Below are 20,291 nucleotides of genomic sequence, written 5' to 3' on the forward strand. Positions count from 1 at the left end.
AAAAGGAGCAAAGTTATTGGAGATTTTGGCTAGGTGCAAGAAGTCACAAGTTGAGTTAGATCTTAAAAGATTTTGACACTATTAATGAGGGAGTTTTTGGGTAGTTGGATAACAGACTTGGCATGGTTCTGGGCAGAAATATAAAGCATGAGATTCTGGTGATGGAAGGCTCAAGTACCTTTTGTGGACAACCTCTCTATCATGTATAGCACAAGAACAAGCTGTGCTAAAATCAAGGTTTGAAAGGTTTAGGTCGAGAAGAAGTGAGGAATATACGCCTCCATGCCAGACACTATCACCTCTGTTATACACTCGGAACACAAAGACAGGTCTCTGACACAGAAGCAGTAGTCATTCCAAGGAAAATCAGTAAAATACCTCCTCAGGACTCCCAACTAACAGAGGCAAAACACCAGAGGCACCTTCACTTAGGGGGATCCTGAGGAGGGACTGGAGCAATAGGACAAGATACAGTTATGAGATTGCAATTGGAGGAGCCCAATGGAGAAGAGAGGGTAACAGCATAAGCAGAAGGATTAGAGGTTAGGAAAAGGTAAAAAATGTTGAGCGTATCTCCAAGACGGTCAGGAACATGAGTAGGGTGTTGCACCAACTGCTCTTGGTCCTGGAGGATAGGAAAGTTGAAGGCTAGTTCACCAGGATGGTCAGTGAAGGGAGAGAAAAGCCAAAGCTGGTGGTGAACATTAAGGTCTCCAAGAATGAAGATCTCCACAAGTGGGAAGAGGGTTATAATGTGGTCCACTTTGAAAGTTAAGTAGTCAAAAAATTTCTTATAATCAGAGGAGTTAGGTGAGAAGTATACAGCACAGATAAATTTAATTTGAGAGTGACTCTGTAGTCGTAGCCAGATGGTGAAAAACTCGGAAGATTCAAGAGCTTAGGCACGAGTAGGTTAAGTCGTTGCGCACACAGATGCAACATCCAACTTTGGATTGAAAATGAAGATAGAGAAAGTAGGAGGGAACAGAATAGGAGGTGTCTGAGTTACCTCAGACACCTGTGTTTCAGTGAGGAAAAGAAGATGAGATTTATTAGAGGAGAGGTGGTATTCTACAGATTGAAAATTAGATCTAAGATCATGAATGTTGCAGAAGTTAATGAAGAAAAAGTTCAGGGGGTGTCAAGAGACTTCGGGTCAATACCAGAAGAGTAGTCCAACCTTGTGACATTTGTGGTCCCCTCCCCAGATGGGGACTCCGAGCTGGTGTAGGAGTTGCCATGATAATTCTGAATTTTGAGTGAAGGGTATGTGTGTAATTAGGTGCTTGTAGTTTTGTGTGAAGGAAAAGAGTTGTCTTTAGAGGGCAGGCTGTGACTGTTCCCTTGTGTTGTGGGAAATGTTCAGTAAGGTCACAGCTGGGTTAAATAAGTTGAACCAACTTTCACACAAGTTTGATAGGAAGTTGATAGGAAAGAGAAAAATTGAAATGTGAACTATTACAGCAGATCAAAGTAGTACAAAAATTATTTGAGAAAATATCAAGCACTCAAATTTTGGTGTGCTTCTAAAAGCATATAAATAATTGACTTGAAAGGGTAGAGTGACTGCTCTGGGCAGGCAATAGCTGCAGGCGCACCTTATCTCCAAGGGTGTGAGACACATCTGGCCAGTATTTGTTTGCTTTCTCTCTCTCTCTCTCTCTCTCTCTCTCTCTCTCTCTCTCTCTCTCTCTCTCTCTCTCTCTCTCTGTTATTTCAGTGTACTTCTGAATGTGTCCTTCCTCCCTCTCTCTCTCTCTCTCTCTCTCTCTCTCTCTCTCCCCCTATCCCCTCTCTGTTTATATTCATACAACCATGGTGATCAAGCATGATAAAAGATAAAATAAAAGTTCATGACAAATGGTCAGCACAAGTGAGTATGGAGTTGTTGAAAGATGAAATGTAGGAATAAAAACAATTACTAAATAGAATGAGACTGATTGAGAATAAGAGAGGAATTATACTAAAGAGTGAGAAAGACTGAGGAAGAATGAAGTGTGAATGCTATGGAATGAGTGAAGGGGAGAGAGCAAGGTATCACTCTTTGTCCCTTTATCTTTGACAGAAAAGGAGAGGAGGTGACAGAGAGGGAGATTTGAGACAAGATGAAAGAGGAAGGAAAAGGAAAGGAACAGGGGGAGGAAGGAATGCATTGTGGAGTAGATGAAGTAAGAAAGGAAGGAGTCTGTAGTAGGGGAAGGTGAGTACTTACATGGAACAAAGTGGAGGAAGGGTGAAGGAGGAGGACAGGGGTACAGGAAGAAGGCAGAGATAATAAATATAAGCAGTAAGGGTGAGGAGTGATTGAACAATTAGAGGGAGAGGAAGCAGTGGGGAGTAAGTATTGCCTTTTCCTGTTTATTACTTCTTTTCATTCTTCCTCCATCCATCCCCCATTTGCACTTCTACTCCCTCTATCTCCTTGCTCCCAAACTCCCCTTCTCCAGTTGCATCTTCTACATCATTAATACACCCACACACACACACACAAACAAACACACATTCATGTGCATAGTTATATTATGATGCATTGTATCCAAGATATAACTAATTGCATACACCATAATTCCTTGCTCCAACTTCAAGCTTTATGCAAAGAAATTTTTTTTTTTTTTTTTTTGCTCTAGTTTGCCTTTTACAACCTCTGTTTTCTCTTCAACCATTACATTTTCTATCATGCAGAGTGTGAGTTTTCTACCCAGCAAGTTATGAGGGCTGAAGGATGTCTCCCACATCTCACAAAAAAATTTGATGCAGGGCCTAGTCATCGCCTCTCTGACTCTCATGATGAAACAAAAAAGTGACAGTGATCACTAGAGTACATTTGAAAGGAAGCATGCCACAAAAATTCAAAACATTTGCCACAAAAATTCATGATTACATAAGCAATCACAGCTTCAAAGGAAAAGAGAGGCATGATTGTATAAGTAATTGCACCAGTTATAGGGTTAACATCCAGATTATTTATGTGAATAAACCACTCCTTTGCCACAACACTATAGTCACACCAGCTTGCCTGCAAGAGAAAGGAGAGAAAGAGAAGAGGAGAGAAAGGCCAGTGTCAAACTACACAGCAATGGCACCTTCACATTATGATGACACACATAAACAAATGAGAGGTGTCTCACTATTGTGGCAGTGCAGTAACCAACACACAGCACTGCATCATGCTACAACAGCACCTCACCTTCATACCACTGCTTCATTCCAGATGTGAAAACAAAAAATACACATGCTCACATAGTTCTAGATGTGAGGGTCACACCACTGCATCACAAAAGATGTGAGGACACTGGATGTGAGGGCAAAACACACGTATCACACAGTTCTGGATATACCAGGGCCACACCACTTCAACACAACAGATATAAAGGCAAAACACACACACACACAATTCCAAGTCATGCAGGCAAAATAAATTACCATTTTTCAGTGTTTTCAATATCCTGAGTTTCATGAGCCTCAAGCTTAGTGCTATGTCTTGGGAAGAAATCAAACATGAAACACAAGAGGATACTGTAGTAGCCATCACCCAACCTTCATGTGCATGCACCTCGACCAGAAACAATTTATCAACAGATACATTTTCATAACAAAGAGCCTCTTACAGGTAGGAAAACAATCTCTGGTCCTATCCAAATTTTCTCTAACACCTCTCTAAGGGAACAAAAGCCAGTTTTCTTACTGCTCTCTAATAATTTTTTTTTTTATGTAGGAAGGACACTGGCCAAGGGCAACAAAAATCCAATAAAAAAAAATGCCCACTGAAATGCCAGTCCCATAAAAGGGACAAAGCAGTAGTCAAAAATTGATGAATAAGTGTCTTGAAACCTCCCTCTTGAAGGAATTCAAGTCATAGGAAGGTGGAAATACAGAAGCAGGCAAGGAGTTTCAAAGTTTACCAGAGAAAGGGATGAATGATTGAGAATACTGGTTAACTCTTGCATTAGAGAGGTGGACAGAATAGGGGTGAGAGAAAGAAGAAAGTCTTGTGCAGTGAGGCCGTGGGAGGAGGGGAGGCATGCAGTTAGCAAGATCAGAAGAGCAGTTAGCATGAAAATAGCAGTAGAAGACAGATGCAACATTGCAGCAGTGAGAGAGAGCAGTGAGAAGACAGTCAGTTAGAGAGGAGTTGATGAGACGAAAAGCTTTTTATTCCACCTTGTCTAGAAAAGCAGTATGAGTGGAACCCGCCCCAGACATGTGAAGCATACGCCATACATGCACGGATAAGGCCCTTGCACACAGTTAGCAGCTGTGGGGGTGAGAAAAAATGGCGGAGACATCTCAGAACGCTGTTTTAGCTAGAGATGAGATGTGAAGTTTCCAGTTCAGATTATAAGTAAAGGACAGACTGAGGATGTTCAGTGTAGAACTGGGGGACAGTTGAGTGTCATTGAAGAAAAGGGGATAGTTGTCTGGAAGGTTGTGTCAAGTTGATAGATGGAGGAATTGAGTTTTTGAGGCATTGAACAATACCAAGTTTGCTCTGCCCCAATCAGAAATTTTAGAAAGATCAGAAGTCAAGCATTCTGTGGCTTCCCTGTATGAAATGTTTCCCTCCTGAAGGATTGGACGTCTATGAAAAGACATGGAAAAGTGCAGGGTGGTATCATCAGCATAGGAGTGGAGAGGGCTAGAAGTTTGGTTTAGAAGATCATTAATGAATAATAACAAGAGAGTGGGTGACAGGACAGAACCCTGAGGAGCACCACTGTTAATAGATTTAGAAGAACAGTGACCGTCTACCACAGCAGCAATAGAACAGTTAGAAAGAAAACTTGAGATGAAATTACAGAGAGAAGGATAGAAACCATAGGAGGGTAGTTTGGAAATCAAAGCTTTGTGCCAGACTCTATCAAAAGCTTTTGATATGTCCAAGAACAGCAAAAGTTTCACCAAAATCTCTAAAACAGGATGACCAAGACTCAGTAAGGAAAGCCAGAAGATCACCAGTAGAGCGGCCTTGATGGAACCCATACTGGCAATCAGATAGAAGATTGTGAAGTGATAGATGTTTAAGAATCTTCCTGTTGAGGATAGATTCAAGAACTTTAGATAGGAAATTAAAGCAATAGGACGGTAGTCTGAGGGATTAGAACGGTCCCCCTTTTTAGGTACAGGTTGAATGTAGGCAAACTTCCAGCAAGAAGGAAAGGTAGATGTTGACAGACAGAGATGAAAGAGTTTGACTAGGCAAGGTGCAAGCATGGAGGCACAGTTTCAGAGAACAATAGGAGGGACCCCATCAGGTCCATGAGCCTTCCGAGGGTTTAGGCCAGCAAGGGCATGGAAAACATCATTGCGAAGAATTTTAATAGATGGCACGAAGTAGTCAGAGGGTGGAGGAGAGAGAGGAAGATGCCCAGAATTGTCCAAGGTAAGGTTTTTAGTAAAGGTTTGAGCAAAGAGTTCAGCTTTAGAAATATATGTGATAGCAAAGATGCCATCTGCTTGAAATAAAGGAGGGAAAGAAGAAGAAGCAAAGTTATTGGAGATATTTTTGGCTAGCTGCCAGAAGTTACGAGGGGAGTTAGATCTTGAGAGGTTTTGATACTTTCTGTTAATGAAAGAGTTTTTGGCTAGTTGGAGAACATACTTGGCATGGTTCCAGGCATAAATATAAAGTGCATGAGATTCTGGTGATGGAAGGCTTAAGTACCTTTTGTGGGCCACCTCTCTATCATGTATAGCATGAGAACAAGCTGTGTTAAACCAAAGTTTAGAAGGTTTAAGACAAGAAAAAGAGTGAGGAATGTACGCCTCCATGCCAGACATTATCACCTCTGTTATGCGCTCAGCACACAAAGACGGGTCTCTGACAAGGAAGCAGTAGTCATTCCAAGGAAAATCAGCAAAATACCTCCTCAGGTCCCCCCAACTAGCAGAGGCAAAACGCCAGAGGCACCTTTGCTTAGGGAGATCCTGAGGAGGGATTGGAACGATAGGACAAGATACAGATATGAGACTGTGATCGGAGGAGCCCAACTGAGAAGAAAGGGTGACAGCATAAGCAGAAGAATTAGAGGTCAGGAAAACGTCAAGAATGTTGGGCGTATCTCCAAGACGGTCAGGAGTACGAGTAGGGTGTTGCACCAATTGCTCTAGGTCGTGGAGGATAGCAAAGTTGAAGGCTAGTTCAGTGAAGGGAGAGGAAAGCCAAAGCTGGTGGTGAATGGAGATCTCTGGAAAAGGGAAGATGGTCAGAATGTGCTCCACTTTGAAAGTTAAGTAGTCAAAGAATTTCTTATAGTCAGAGGAGTTAGGTTAGAGGTATACAGCACAGATAAATTTAGTTTGAGAGTGACTCTGTAGTCGTAGCCAGATGATGGAAAACTCAGAAGATTCAAGAGCGTGGGCATAAGAGCAGGTTAAGTCATTGGGCACATAAACTCAGCATCCAGCTTTGGATCGAAAATGAGGATAGAGAAAGTAGGGGGGAACAGAAAAGGGGCTACTGTCAGTTGCCTCAGACACCTGAGTTTCAGTGAGGAAAAGAAGATGAGGCTTAGAAGAGGAGAGGTGGTGTTCTACAGATTGAAAATAAGATCTTAGACCGCGAATGTTGCGGAAATTAATGAAGAAAAGTTGAGAGGGGGTGTCAAGACACTTAGGGTCGTCAACAGAAAGGCAGTCCGACCTGAGGACATTTATGGTCCACTCCCCAGATGGGAACTCCGAGGCTGTTGTAGGAGTTGCCATGATGATTTTAAAATTTCTGAGTTGAGTGAAGGGTGTGTGTGTTATTAGGTGCTTGTAGTTTCGTGTGGAGGAAGAGAGTTGTCTTCAGAGGGCAGGCTGTGACTGCCCCCTTGTGTTGTGAAACACAAAGGGAAACGTTCAGTGAGGTCACAGCTGGGTTTAATGATAAGTTCACAGCACCCCCTGAACAGTGCTTTAGACCTCACTGGGAGTAATTATCGTTTCAGCAGGTGTCTACTGCCTCCTCCTCCTATAACATGAGGATCATAAAAGTGATCTTTGACAAGTCATCACCTCTCACCTGGGAACTGGGTTTTGGCTAGAAAATTTGGAACCAAAGAAACAGTTGTAAGGCAAATTCCACAGTCTTTTCATAAGCTCTCAAACCCAAATGCACCTAAACAAATAGGAGGTGCTGGTTCCACAGTCAGTTATGTTTTCCTTTAGGCATTCCCCAACCTTACTGGATTGCTTACTAAAGTTTTGGGGACTCATGGCCAAGGTTGGCAAGCATGTGCCACTTAAAATAGTAGTGTCACAAGTTTGAGTCCCGAAAAACAAACAACATCCTTTGGAGCAAAGTCAACACAGCACAAGAAAGAGAAATCTGCATCCACGACTCACAGGAAGCAAATGCTCATGAATCTGGTCATTGGTCACAGAGTAGTGTTGATAAAACTGGAAACTATACCCTCATCAGCAAAAGATGACATGGGAGCAGATAGCTGCTGGGTATAATGCAGCTCATCACACAGCTGAGGCCAAGACACTGCACCAGCTGAAGAGAACTTGGGACTACCTCAGAAACAAGTTAATATTTCATCATTAGTTTAACATACAATAAACTGCACAAATACATACAGTAACTAATTCTAACTCAGCAAAAGTGGTTCCTTGATCCTAGAACAGCTTAGCTCCACAGAAAATACAAATTACATTTCATATCATTAGCTACACGAGTGAATATTCGTCTGTCAATCGTAATATGGTGGAATCTTTGAAGTGAATATTCATCTGTCAATCATAATATGGTGGAATTTTTTGGAAATGAAATCTATGAATAATTAAACTGGTTAAAAGTCTTCATTCCTTTCCTAAATCTTTTTCTTCTTTATCTAGGCCACCACACAAATCTTCCAGTATCTGTAAAACTATTTGTTAAAATATAGGATAGAATATCATAACCTCCCCTTTCTTGGAAACCAAGGAGAAAAAGGAAGAGATGCTAGAAAGAGAGTGTTTCAGAATCTTATCTAAGACAAGAGAAGAATGCTATTAATAAATAAAATAACAACTTGCAGGCCCTAGCTCACTTGAATAGCCATCCCTGAAACATAAGTGTCATGGCCAGAGAAAAAAAATTTGAATAAAATTATTAGAGGTAGCTAATTCTGCAAGCATGCTAATCCCAAAATAGTGTAGATAATTGTACACATGCTGAATAATGGCTGATCTTACATCTTCCACAGAATTCAAATTAAGGCAAACCCAATAATAAGCAAAGCCTAGACAGCTTTAAAGCTGTGTGACACCATCAAAAGTTATTTGAGACCGGTAAGTGAATATGAAAAGCATATCCACTAGTAGTAATAGATTAGATAGTAGAGTGGAACCACATTTCTCAGACTTAATTCATTCCTGAATGCCATTCAAAATCTGAAATGTTTGAAAACCGAAACTATTTTCCCCATACAAATCAACGTAAAATGGATTAATCCATTCCCAGCCACCAATCTACACTGTCTTAGCGGCTTATGACAGATGCTCCCACAGCCAAGATGGTTACTTCACAATATCTCCAGCTCACAAATTATTCATCCAGAAAGGATGTAATGAATGAACTTAGTGACACAGAACTCATCAGAAGATACTTTTTAGACCAATCTAGTGAGGGAAGCCTTACAGAGTGACACAGAGAGGAGCAACCCACTCACTGCCAAAATTAAAGTGATCATAATACTTAGACATTTTGCTGTTGGGAAAAGCTCCTGGAAAAATGCAGTTGTGCAGTAATGATGGCACTGGGGGTCATTGAGAGAGCCACAGGTAGTTCAGGATTACTCCTGAGCACCGAAAACTGTTTGTTTACATCAAGGCTTTTCAACGAGATCACATTTACCTTATTTCAAAGACTGAATTACTCTTACACTCTGTCTCTCTCCTCCAAATATATGAAAACAAAATATATATTTATAGAAACTACAAATTAGTAATAAATGGCAGCTTTTGATATGTTAATTTAATATTTGAAATCAAGTAAATTTGTTCTAGAACAGAATTATTGTGCTGCAACCAAAGCAATAATGTATTCAAAACTTTGCTCAAAAACTAAATTGTTTAGAAAGGGAGGCATCTGAGAACCGAAGTTCCACTGTATATTGTTCAGGATAAAATTATATACATATTATAAGGTATTTCTAATACATAATATTGTCATGTTATTGGCCAAGTTTACCTTGAATGGGATCACGTTTTCTTAGTGTCCCCCGTGTTCCGGTTACCTGTCATTCGGGCATTATCTTTATTATTGGTTATAAGTAGTGTAAGGCTTATTTACTCATTTTAAATCATGTAGTATTATTCTCTTCATAATTTAAGTTCTCTATATTTTTGTATGTATAAGGGAGGAAGTATAATTGAGGTAGAAATATGTTGAAAACAAGGGGAGCTTGAGTGGGCAACAACACATTCTAAGGAGGGGGAAGGCAGAGCGCCTTAGGTCGTGAGGTATATTGGAGGGAAGGCGGCTCTCAGGGAAGAATCTTGGTGTGGATTGGTGATGGAGTGAGTCTGTGGAGGTATTAGTGGTGTAGCGGTATAACCTTGATATCCAGGATCAGGTTAGTGAGTCTTTTGTGGTACCAAGAGCTCTTGTCCACTGAAATTCGGTTGTTGAGTTGTGCCGGTGACACTGTTCGAAGGGGTCATAGGTCAAACTGGCAGCCATTTTGTGAGTGGAGGTTCTGGTGTTGACCTTGGAAGCTGGTGTTGTGGTGTACTGGTGACTTTGGGGATGATGTTATGGTGTTATGGGTAATCTTTGGTGATGATGGTGATCTCCGGTGAGGCTTGAGGAGGTGAAATATGGGAATTATTGTCTGGGGACACGGTAATGGTGTCTGAGTAAATTCCTGCGGTTGAGGGGAATATTTCTGTGACTGGTGGAGGTGTAAACGGGTTCTGGTGTTGTGTGAAGTGACGAGAACATCATGTAGTAACGTGTACTACCTCATGTTGTTTGTGAATTATTATTATTAATAATATATGTGCCTGTAACATAGAATAATTGTGTTTTCTACTCCCCCAACATTAATCTGGTATTAGAGGTGATTCCAGGTGTGCTGAGTCAAGGTAAAGGTAGAGTGAGAGATAATTCTGGCGATTTCGGATAGGTCAGGTAGGCACTCGAAGCCTTTAAAAATCCAGACCTTTAAAACTTTCTGGGATCAGTGTAACGTCCACTTTCTTGGAAAGATAACCGGGATCGTACGATCGTAAGTAAGTAAGTGATCGTGACAATATATAATATATGTTTATTTCATAATACAGGGGACATCAGTCATCTCTTGTAAGTTTCTTTGCTTTTCTGGCTATTTTCACTAAGTATGTATCTAATTTTTCTCTCTCTCTCTTTCTGCTTCAATATTTTAAAGATGCAATATTTCTCTCGTAATGTGCTTCAAATGGCAGGGGATGAATACAATGTTACTGCAGCCCTTCATGTAATACACACTAGAGAGCCATTCCATATGGTTTGATTAATTGGTAGTGATGCGGCCTCAAGAGAACTTCCCTTTAACTGGAAATCTGAATCTCTTTAGAATACCCTCAGCTAGCCAGTAATAGGTTTGGTTAGGTTAGGTTAGGTTTAGTTTAGCTAGGTTAGGCTGCCCCCACAGGTTATCTAATTTTTCCCTTATGAATTTCAGAATGCAATGGTTACCTATTAGTATTTTTCATATGATTGTAATATTAATTTCTACTTGAGGATCATTGGTTTTCCTCTGCATGGGGGAGGGTTATATCAGTGAAACTATTGCTATTAGCATGACAGTTAAGAAAGTGAATATGGAATCATTTAATGCTACATGACAGCTAAGAGACTACATTTGCCATTTAGGAGAGTGAATTTTGCAGTTATGTAAATATTAAAAACAAATAAAGGAGCATATTTCCAAAGCCTATGTTTTTTTTTTTTATGTATGAAGCTAATGATTAATGAAAAATTGCAGGCATTACAGAGGGAAAAATCAATGATCACCTCAGCCGAAGTTAATATTACAATTAAACGAAAAACACAACACTAACAGGCATTGCATTCTGAAATTCTCTTTCTAACCACCATTCCAGATCCTCCAGACACTGACTGGATGGTGGGTCCTGCCACCAATATATATCTGAAGCTGCCCTATAGTGATCCTTCAAGCACCACTGAAGGAACCAAACCCTAAAATGTCCACCTGACACCAACCTCTCCAGTGAAGCCAAATGATCTAGAGGAAACCACTATAAGGTGACCTGAGGAATTGTCTGAGACAAACTCTCTTGCCACTACCTGAAATTGACTGACATTTTCCAATAAAGGAAAACCATGACTCTGAGTCCAGTAGCATCCCCAAGTACTGTTTTGTCTGACTGGGAGTCATGTCCGACTTGTCTCGATTAATAAATCCCCAGCTGCAAACAAAAACAAATAAGAATTCTGGCAGCTTAAAAGCAAGCCTCAACACCAATTAGTTGTCTAGATACCAGCACAGGGGAATAACCATTTTGTGAGGCTAATCAATACTGGTGCCAACACCTTGGAGCAGGGACAAGACCAAAACAAAGAGCCCAAAACTGAAAACCCTTCCTCTGTGCCTCACATTGGTGCACTAAGACTCCCTCAAGTTGGGTTATGTTTGCATGCTGGATCACCACCTGGGACTCTTTACCTAGAAACCTGTTTGATAAAGACAAATCAGTAGCAAAGCGAAGAGCCAAGTTCATGTTCAGCTTGGCTGCTTTCCTTGCTGATTCATGTCCACTCAGTGTAAATCTTCCTCTACATGTTGGACAGGTAATGGGCAAGGGAGGCCCTTGATCCCTCATGAGTCTGAAGTAGAGCCTTGGTGCCTGCATCCTGGAAAAATCCATAGGCTGCACCCTGGTGAACCAAATGTGTCGATCCTCCAAAGGCTTGACCTCCCCATGTGGGACTGGGTGGTGAGCCTTCTCCACATACCCTAATGCCTCAGGAAAATAATGGATAATATAGGCCATCATAGTATGGAAGACTGGAACTGAATCCTCTGTGTTGGCTCTAGTGCCAGACTCATCCTCCGAATCATCTCCCAGGGATTGTCAGCAATCCTTGTGAAGACTGCAGGCCATGTGGGACCAGGGATTCCTAAAATCAAGATCCTCTTGTGGTTTGGCCAAAGATCCTGTTGCCACAGACTGTGGGTGTGGACTGACAAAGTGGATCCGGTGCTGGTGGTAAGAAGAACAGGAGGAGGGGGCTGTGTGTCCTCGTGCTCCTGTGTGCCTTGGGAACTGGGGGGGAGAAAGAGGCATGACATGCATTTTGCCCCCCTCTAGCTGTAGGGGTGTAACCAAATCTTTAGCCAGCATACCACAGTGATGCACACCCTGGCCCTCAACCTCGGCCTGTGGGCAGGAGTGGTGTTCTGTAGACACCCACCTGTTGCTGCCCTGATCCAGTCCTGAGGGAGATCCTGAACATGAATGGGCCAGGTCTCCCCCCATCCCAGGACAAGATCTCTTAAACCTCCATGGAACATCCTTGGGTGACCTAGAACATTTACCCATGGAAGGAGGATGGTACCTGAGCTAAGCCTACACCACCTGAAACATGGCTGCTAGGTGAACAACTGTCTTACTGCCCCACAACAAACTGGTTGGGGGAAACCTCACTGAAGCCAATAAACCCATCAGGTGAGAACAAGAAACTCTCCTGATGGCATGGAAACTCAGCCATATGGCAAAAAATGAGTGACAGCTGGGTAACAAAAGTTCAGAGCACTGTAGGAACCCAAGTCTGCACAGAAGCACGTCTCAAGAAAGAATGACGGTCTCAGCTAAGAAAGGCACAGTTGCCAATGAGTTACCAGGGTGGAATATGAATGAATTTGTTTTGAATGTAGGATGAGACAGCTGGGTAGCGAGAAGCATTGTAAATACTAATATAAGAAGCAGGTTGTATGTGAAACAACCACAGATAACTGCATGACTGAGGATGAATTGGAACGTAGAAGGATTCTTAAATCTTTAAGGAATCATCCAAACTCCCTCAGCCATTGCAAGACCAAAGCTATGGTCTCAGTATGGAAAGGAGTTTTGTTAGAAACCTGTCTGATAAAGACAAATCAAACACTGATCTCCATCCTCCTGTCTTCTTGGTAACATAGACGACATGAGCATGAAACACTAAATTTTCCCAAACCAGCTCTATGGCTCAACAAATCCTCCATCTTGAGACCCAGGGCCAAATAATGTTCTGTCCCTTCTGCATGAGTAAGAAAGGCTATCAGATTCCATGATAAAGATGTGAATGCAGAAAAGGGAGAACATAACCATGATGCAGAGTTTCCACTTACCATCCCCCCAACTCTCAACGCTTTGACCCCCTTCAGCACCTCTGGAGGCCAGCTCCCACCAATAGTGAAGATGGAATGACCTCTCTAATGAGATCCTTACTTGCTCTACAATGGGACTCCTTGCCCTGAAAGGACCACATTGTAAGGATCATTCATCTGGAAGGAGCAACAGCAAGAGCAACCAGGTGTGCCCAAGAAACTGCACCTCTCCTTACCATGACTGCTATGAGAATGGGGCCCACCTCTCAGAAAGAGGCCATTCCCTGCACCATAGAAGACAGGAACCATTGCTGGGATGTTGTCTGTTTTTGGCTTTACAAAGAAGCTACTACCAACATGTCAAAACAGCATATCAGTCCCAGGGGAAGACATGAACCTGTCCCCAAAAGACCTGTCTAAGACATCCACCACCACTTGCCTCCTCAGCAACAAAAACTGACAGCAAAGTTCCTCAGCAGGACAAAGAATGTTTTAATCATCCTTTGCTAAGGCAGAAAGGAATTCAAGTAACTAATTATCCACTCCCTAGGAAGCACCTGCCAAAGTGGCCAACACCTGGCTCATGCAGGAAGCCATGCCCATCATTAACCCACATAATTTTTTAATTTGGGTTAACAGATGGTAGGGTAAAGAAACAGACCGGTTCCCCAAGGATCTGAGAAATAATAACTCATCGTTAAGAGAGGGAGGTTCCAAGATAGCTCTTGGACCTCCTCACCAACCACTCCAGCCAAATGAGAGTGGGGAAGGTTCACAGGGTGTTGAACTCACAAGTAACATTCCTGAGCCCTTTCCACACAAATGAACAGAGCCAAGGCAAATGGATAAGAAACTCCCTCACCCTGCCCATAAGACCAATAAAAGGAGAGACATCTTCCTTAAGAGGAGAAACATCCACCTCTTCATCATCCTTGGTCCCCTGCTGATGATGAGAAGGAAAAATTGGTCACCAGGCAAGGAAGCCAAAAGGCAGTAAACAGCAACACCTACATCAGAGGTAGGGGACTGAGCCACCAGGTACAGGAACCAAATGGCCATTAATGCCAACCCATCTGAGATAAAAACTGTTCACTGGAGATGGTCTTGGCTGCCAGGTGCAAGAACTGAGTCACAGACACCAACCCCTCTTATTGATAGCCAAACACATGAGCTCAGTAGCCAAGTGGCAGACACTGGCCTCAATATAACTACTGCTCACTGGAAACAAAAAAACAGAAATATTCACTGCAGGGATGATCATATTCTTTGAACTAGAAACAGTCTGCTCTAAAATAGAATACACTAGTGAAGATGCACTGCAGGTCCCAGGGCAGTCATTGGGGTACCAGCCACCTGAACCAGAGCTGGCCCAGCACCAGAAGACTGGTAGCCAATTGAAACCAAATTTCCCAACTAGAAACCAGAAAAAGAAGAGCTAGAGACCAGGGAAAAACATTCATTCATGAGACAAATTGAGAATCTTCTCCATTTTGGTCATTCTGGCTTCCAAAACCCCTGATGAGGTAGAACCTATTTTGTGATCACACTTCTGACCATAAGAATCCTAAGCTGATCTATACTCAAGACTATACTAACACCTTCCAGATAAGTCTGAAAATGGCTTTCAGACAAGCCAATATAAAATTCACAACATGAAGAAAAGAAGAAAACACTTGTCTACACTAGATACAATCCAAATGAGGATCCATCTTACTATATAATAGGTACTTTAAACACAAAAAATATTTTTGTGGCAATACACAAAAACACAACAAGGACAGCAAACACCTGACTGATGACAAAACACTTTACCAATATGCACTCACACACTGCTAATTGCAAGGACAGAGCATGGAAGGAAAGGAAAAGGCAAAAAGCCAGGGAAAACACATAGCTGAGAACAAACATCCATATCCTGTCGCAGCAAGAGAAAATAAAGGTCTTTTCTGGACCAGAGTCAACTCTTCTTCTGTTAAGAGCATGGGTTGCAAGCAACGTCACAGAAAATAAGGAGGTAACTTGTGTTTTATTTCATTTCCCAAATAGCCAGGAGCAAATTTTCATATGTCAGCTATATAAATAAGGGATAAGCAGTAATCAATATTTATGGGTTCTAGTAAATGTAATAACAAAAAAAAAAATTTTTGTAACATTAACTGCATATTTCACAATTAGAATCAAAATATTGGCTTTATATTAATTAAACTTGGGACATTTAAAATTATCATAGCAAGAGAGTGAAATGTGCTGCAAAGTAAATGGTGAGGTGGATTTACAGTCTACAACATACTTGGGATTCTTGTGCATTACATGCACATTTTAGCATCATCTTTTACAAATCTGGATGCACTCACCTGCAAGCTATTGCAAGACTCTGCCAAACACCTTATTCTATCCACAATTTCCTCTTCCACTTCCTCTCTCTGAAATGTAGAGTATCCAGAGGAAAATCCCCAGATATTTTCACTGGTCCCTGCTGAAGCTCTTCCAGTGTTAACCATTAAATTATCAATAAGATAAACTGCCTTGGGATGTAAGTGTGGGCGCAAAAAGTCAGACCAAACTTTGACTGACTTGGTGAGATCATACACTTTTTTGGATGGAGTAACATCATTGTCAGAAGCTTTGGAGTCATCTGAAAAAAAAAAAAAGTAATATTTATTGAAGAGCTCAGCATTGTATAGTTATTTTTTTTTTACCATATATATATATATATATATATATATATATATATATATATATATATATATATATATATATATATATATATATATATATATATATATATATATATATATATATATACATATATAAAGAAAGATTAGGAATCACAATTTGTGGAACACCTTAATCCATACTCAGGATGTCTATACCATTTCTTAGTAATAATCAATATATTCTCCAATTCCAAACTTTTCATAGTTGCATTCAGAAATGTTTTACAATGCTACAGTTGATATTCACATGAAAATTTTTTTACAAACTCTTAATACAAAATTTTCATCACCTGGGGTTAGGCCAGAGTCATTACCATTTACTTTGAAAAAAGGAAAATGTGGCTAAAGGGAAAGGGAAAAGTATCAATCCTCATTCTGCTGAAATCAGTCAACTATGTAAATTATTACCATATATGAAACTAACCAATGCATATATCTTTGTCTTCATCTGTTACACCTCGAAATTTTAGGTCTTCTTGCTCAAGGTCTTTAAGAAACTCATTCTTTTCTTGTGGCAACTGCTGAATAAATTCAACTTTTCCATCCCACGCAGCTTCATTAGTAGAAGGTTCTGCTTGAAAGTCATTATACAATCTACCTTCAACAGGCAGACTATGAAGGCTGCCTTTTAAATCAATGGCCAAAAGACGTGGTGTGTAAGTTTCCTGCAGCTGAAAAAAAGAAAGTCATATTTTAACAGAAAGCAGAGGAACCACAAGAGTAGCTTGTCAAAAAAAATTCTATAATCTACATCTGGCATCTATTACTAAGAACTCCCTTAAAAGGCTGTCCACTGAAGAAAAATTTTCATTTATTGTCTCAGGATTTCCTTGGCGCATGTTTCATTCTTTTCATTCATCTCTCTGATCTTTCTCTAATCTACCCTAGAATTTTGTTATCCCACTTTATTTAGAGACCTTCCTCTCAAATCAACTGCATTTATCATACTCTATCATACTCATCAAGGCCTCAACTAAAGGCCACTTTGAAATCCAAAATCATATTAAATCTCATTAAGGGAGATTATATCTCCTGAAGCAATCCTTCAGTTTCTACTGAGCCCTAGATATTGGGAATTTCCCATCATACACTTAATCGTGACCTTAGTTATTACAGAAAAAATTTCCTTTGTAATATTCTTTTTTTGTAAATATACTAGTCTAAAGTTTAACACTGAATAAATTTACATTATAAATCAACTTAAAGGGCTATATTATATACACAGTCAAAGACATTCACAATTAGAAGTCCCATCTACATGAGCATCACATTGAACAAACTGGCAACTCGTTCCTACTCAGTCTGAAAAAAATCTGCCATCTCATTCCTCCTCAGTCTGAGAAAATCTACCAGGAGAAAATAACTACATGGCTACTTAAGTTAGCCCCTCGTATGTTTTTTGAAGGCATAAAATAATGGATTCAGCGTCTGACATATTGACATAAGGGACCACTCCTTGCTTCAGCTAACAAAATGGCCAAGTGTTCTACTAAGGTGATGTGCGATGCCTGGAAAATGTACAGGCCACAATTACATAGTACGAGTGTTAAAGTTTCAATAGAACGGTGAAACAAATTGAGAAAATAAGCTGTATAACAATTGCAGTGAAAAGACTGTAATGTTGTTAGTAAAGAAATGGAGCAATGAGGGATGCAAGGATGTGCCTCACCACAAACATGGTGGTCGGGCACCCTAAAATATTTGTTTTTCTATTTTGTATTTATTTATTTATTTATTTTATTTACTTTTTTTTATTTATTTATTTATTTATTTATTTTTTGCTGTAAGCTGAGGATATACCTACCTTCAACTGTCTATTGATACCATGTAAGGTGTTGTCAAACATTTTTGGGGATCCCACCACACCACACAAACTTCAAAACCAGAGCAGGAAAAGACAAACCAAAAAAACCTGGCACCTGCACTTTAAGAGTTAAGAGGAAAATCACCTTGATTTTTTATTATTTTTTTTAATATGAACAATTTCTTTTAAATCATAGGGTGTTTTGGAAACCCTGCCACACATATGGAGACATAATTCACAAAAAATAAAATAACTGAGACTTTTTTTTACCCCCCATTCTGCAATGTTAAGTTGCATCTAGCTTTAACAAACATACTGTTTTTTCTTCAGAAATGTATTGTTTTTTTACACCAATGAGTGTGCTTTTAGCACTCACTGGGCTTCTAAGAGACATCTGACATCTGACATATAGACATTCCCCTACTTACAAACATCCGAATTAAAAAATGAAATCCATTGCTATAAAAAAGATAACAAGACCATTACTACATACTCAGAAATGCAACTTCACTAATGACAGAGTAAGAAAGTAATGGTCGGATGCCCAGCTCTGTCTGTAAAACCAACTATTGTTTCCCTTCAATATAAGTTTTCTTGTACCTGAAAGCTAACTTACAAATTCAAAAGACAATTGTTAGGATTCCATAAAATAACAAAAGGGGTATGGAACAATTTTACAGAATCATATTCCAATATGATCAACATGCTAATTTGTGTTAAGATGATGTCTATTAATCCAATTCATAATAAAAATTCCAAACGATTTTTTCTTCTTTTTTTTATTATGAGGTTATTGTTAAATAGTAATATATAACACTTACATATGATGTAATGCCCTCTCTGAAGAGAAAATCATGGTTGATGTTCGTAGATGTAGCAGTGCTGTACACAAAGCTGGCTTCCTGAAAGTCAAATAATACATATAAAAGTATTGCAAGAATACCAAGCTATGATGGAATCTTTCTTACCAGAATTAAAAAAAAAAACTGTCCAAACTAGTATAGATAATAGATAAATTTTAAGTAATGGAAGAGGTGAGCAGGGAAACACTAGAGTTTCTTTCTTCATTAATTACTTGTGCAACATTTCACCTTCTCAGAAGGCATCGTCAGGCTAAAAGACAGAGATAAAAATTAATAAACTAATCCTAAATACATATACATCATAAAGAAGATAAAAAACACTAACCCATGAGGGGTACAGCAACATGCATAAAACAAAACTGAGACCTATAGGGTGAGGCAAAACACTGGAATAGTAATGAAAAAAACAGAAATGTGTACACAATAAAGACATATTGTAAAACATATTTTTAGGAAAAAACAAGTGAAAAAATAATGGTATGGTGTAATAATCCAAACCTGGTGTACTTTTGCTGGTGGAGAGGTGAGGGCTGACAAAGGGTGGAGGTGTGGAGGTTAGATTGGTAGCTAACCTGGAACCTGAGGCTTCGAGCAGTTTATAAAATGAATAGATGGGATGATGATAATTGTTTCTTTAATTCAGGTTTTGGGTGTTTAATGTAAATAGCTTCTAATATTTTGAAGTCCTTCTCAGTAAAGGGATGATCAAGTGCATGTGAATGTGTTCTTATTGCTGAGAATGTGGGGTGAGCTAACTGTTTCTGTGTACATATCAAATTTCCTTTTTATGTTCACTGATTCTGCATGTTAGATTCCTCTTGGTTTCTCCAATATACTGAGTCTTGCAATTCAAACAGATAAATTCATAGATGATGTTAGAGATGAGTCCAGTAGAAATACTGTCCTTGAATTTAAAGAAAGAGCCAATAGTAAAACTGTTTTGGATGAAAATAAACTTAGTGTCAGGATATTGTGTTTTCATCTTCACCAACAATTTTCCTACAGGCTCTTTCTTTAAATTCAACATCATCTATGACTTTACCTGTTTGAATTGCAAGACTCAATATATTGAAGAAACCAAGAGAATCACACAGAATCAGTGAACATAAAGGCAATTCAATACATACATAGAAACAGCTCATTCCCCATTCTTAACAATAAGAAGACATTCACATACACTTGATCATCCTTTTACTGAGAAGGACTTCAAAATATTACACAAAGCTGATGCACATGCAGACATTAAAATATTAGAAGCTACTTACTTTAAACACGCAAAACCTGAATAAAACAACCAATTATCATCATTGCAACTATACGTTTTATAAATTTTGCTCAGAGCTTCGGGTTCCTGGTTAGCAGCCAATCTAACACTCACGCCACCACCCTTTGTCAGTCTTCACCTCCCCACCAACAAGAGCACACCAGGTCTGTTTTACTACACCATACCTTTATTTTTTCTATTTGTTTATGCCTAACTCAGTGCCTACACATATGTTTTACCATATGACTTTAATATCTAAACATTTGTTTTTTTTTTCATTACTATTCCAGTGTTCAAGATCTAATTCCCCTTGTGACTTCTGGCACCTAGCCAAAAACATCTGCAACAGCTTTGCTTCATTTT

General features: G+C 39.7%; 1 protein-coding gene across 4 annotated transcripts in view; it reads right to left on the minus strand.

Moving 5' to 3' along the window:
- LOC135109067 (protein misato homolog 1-like) overlaps positions 1–20,291 on the minus strand; it is a 132,378-nt gene that overhangs the window by 92,173 nt on the left and 19,914 nt on the right. For all 4 annotated transcript variants that reach the window (XM_064020092.1, XM_064020095.1, XM_064020093.1 and 1 more), the window contains 3 exons: positions 18,623–18,703; positions 16,422–16,668; positions 15,635–15,915 (listed from right to left, as the gene is read on the minus strand). In XM_064020092.1, the coding sequence (XP_063876162.1) occupies positions 15,635–15,915; positions 16,422–16,668; positions 18,623–18,703 (609 nt within the window). The remainder of the gene's footprint in view (positions 1–15,634; positions 15,916–16,421; positions 16,669–18,622; positions 18,704–20,291) is intronic.

This window comes from Scylla paramamosain, chromosome 18, assembly GCF_035594125.1.
Source record: "Scylla paramamosain isolate STU-SP2022 chromosome 18, ASM3559412v1, whole genome shotgun sequence".
NCBI classification, from domain to species: Eukaryota; Metazoa; Arthropoda; class Malacostraca; order Decapoda; family Portunidae; genus Scylla; species Scylla paramamosain.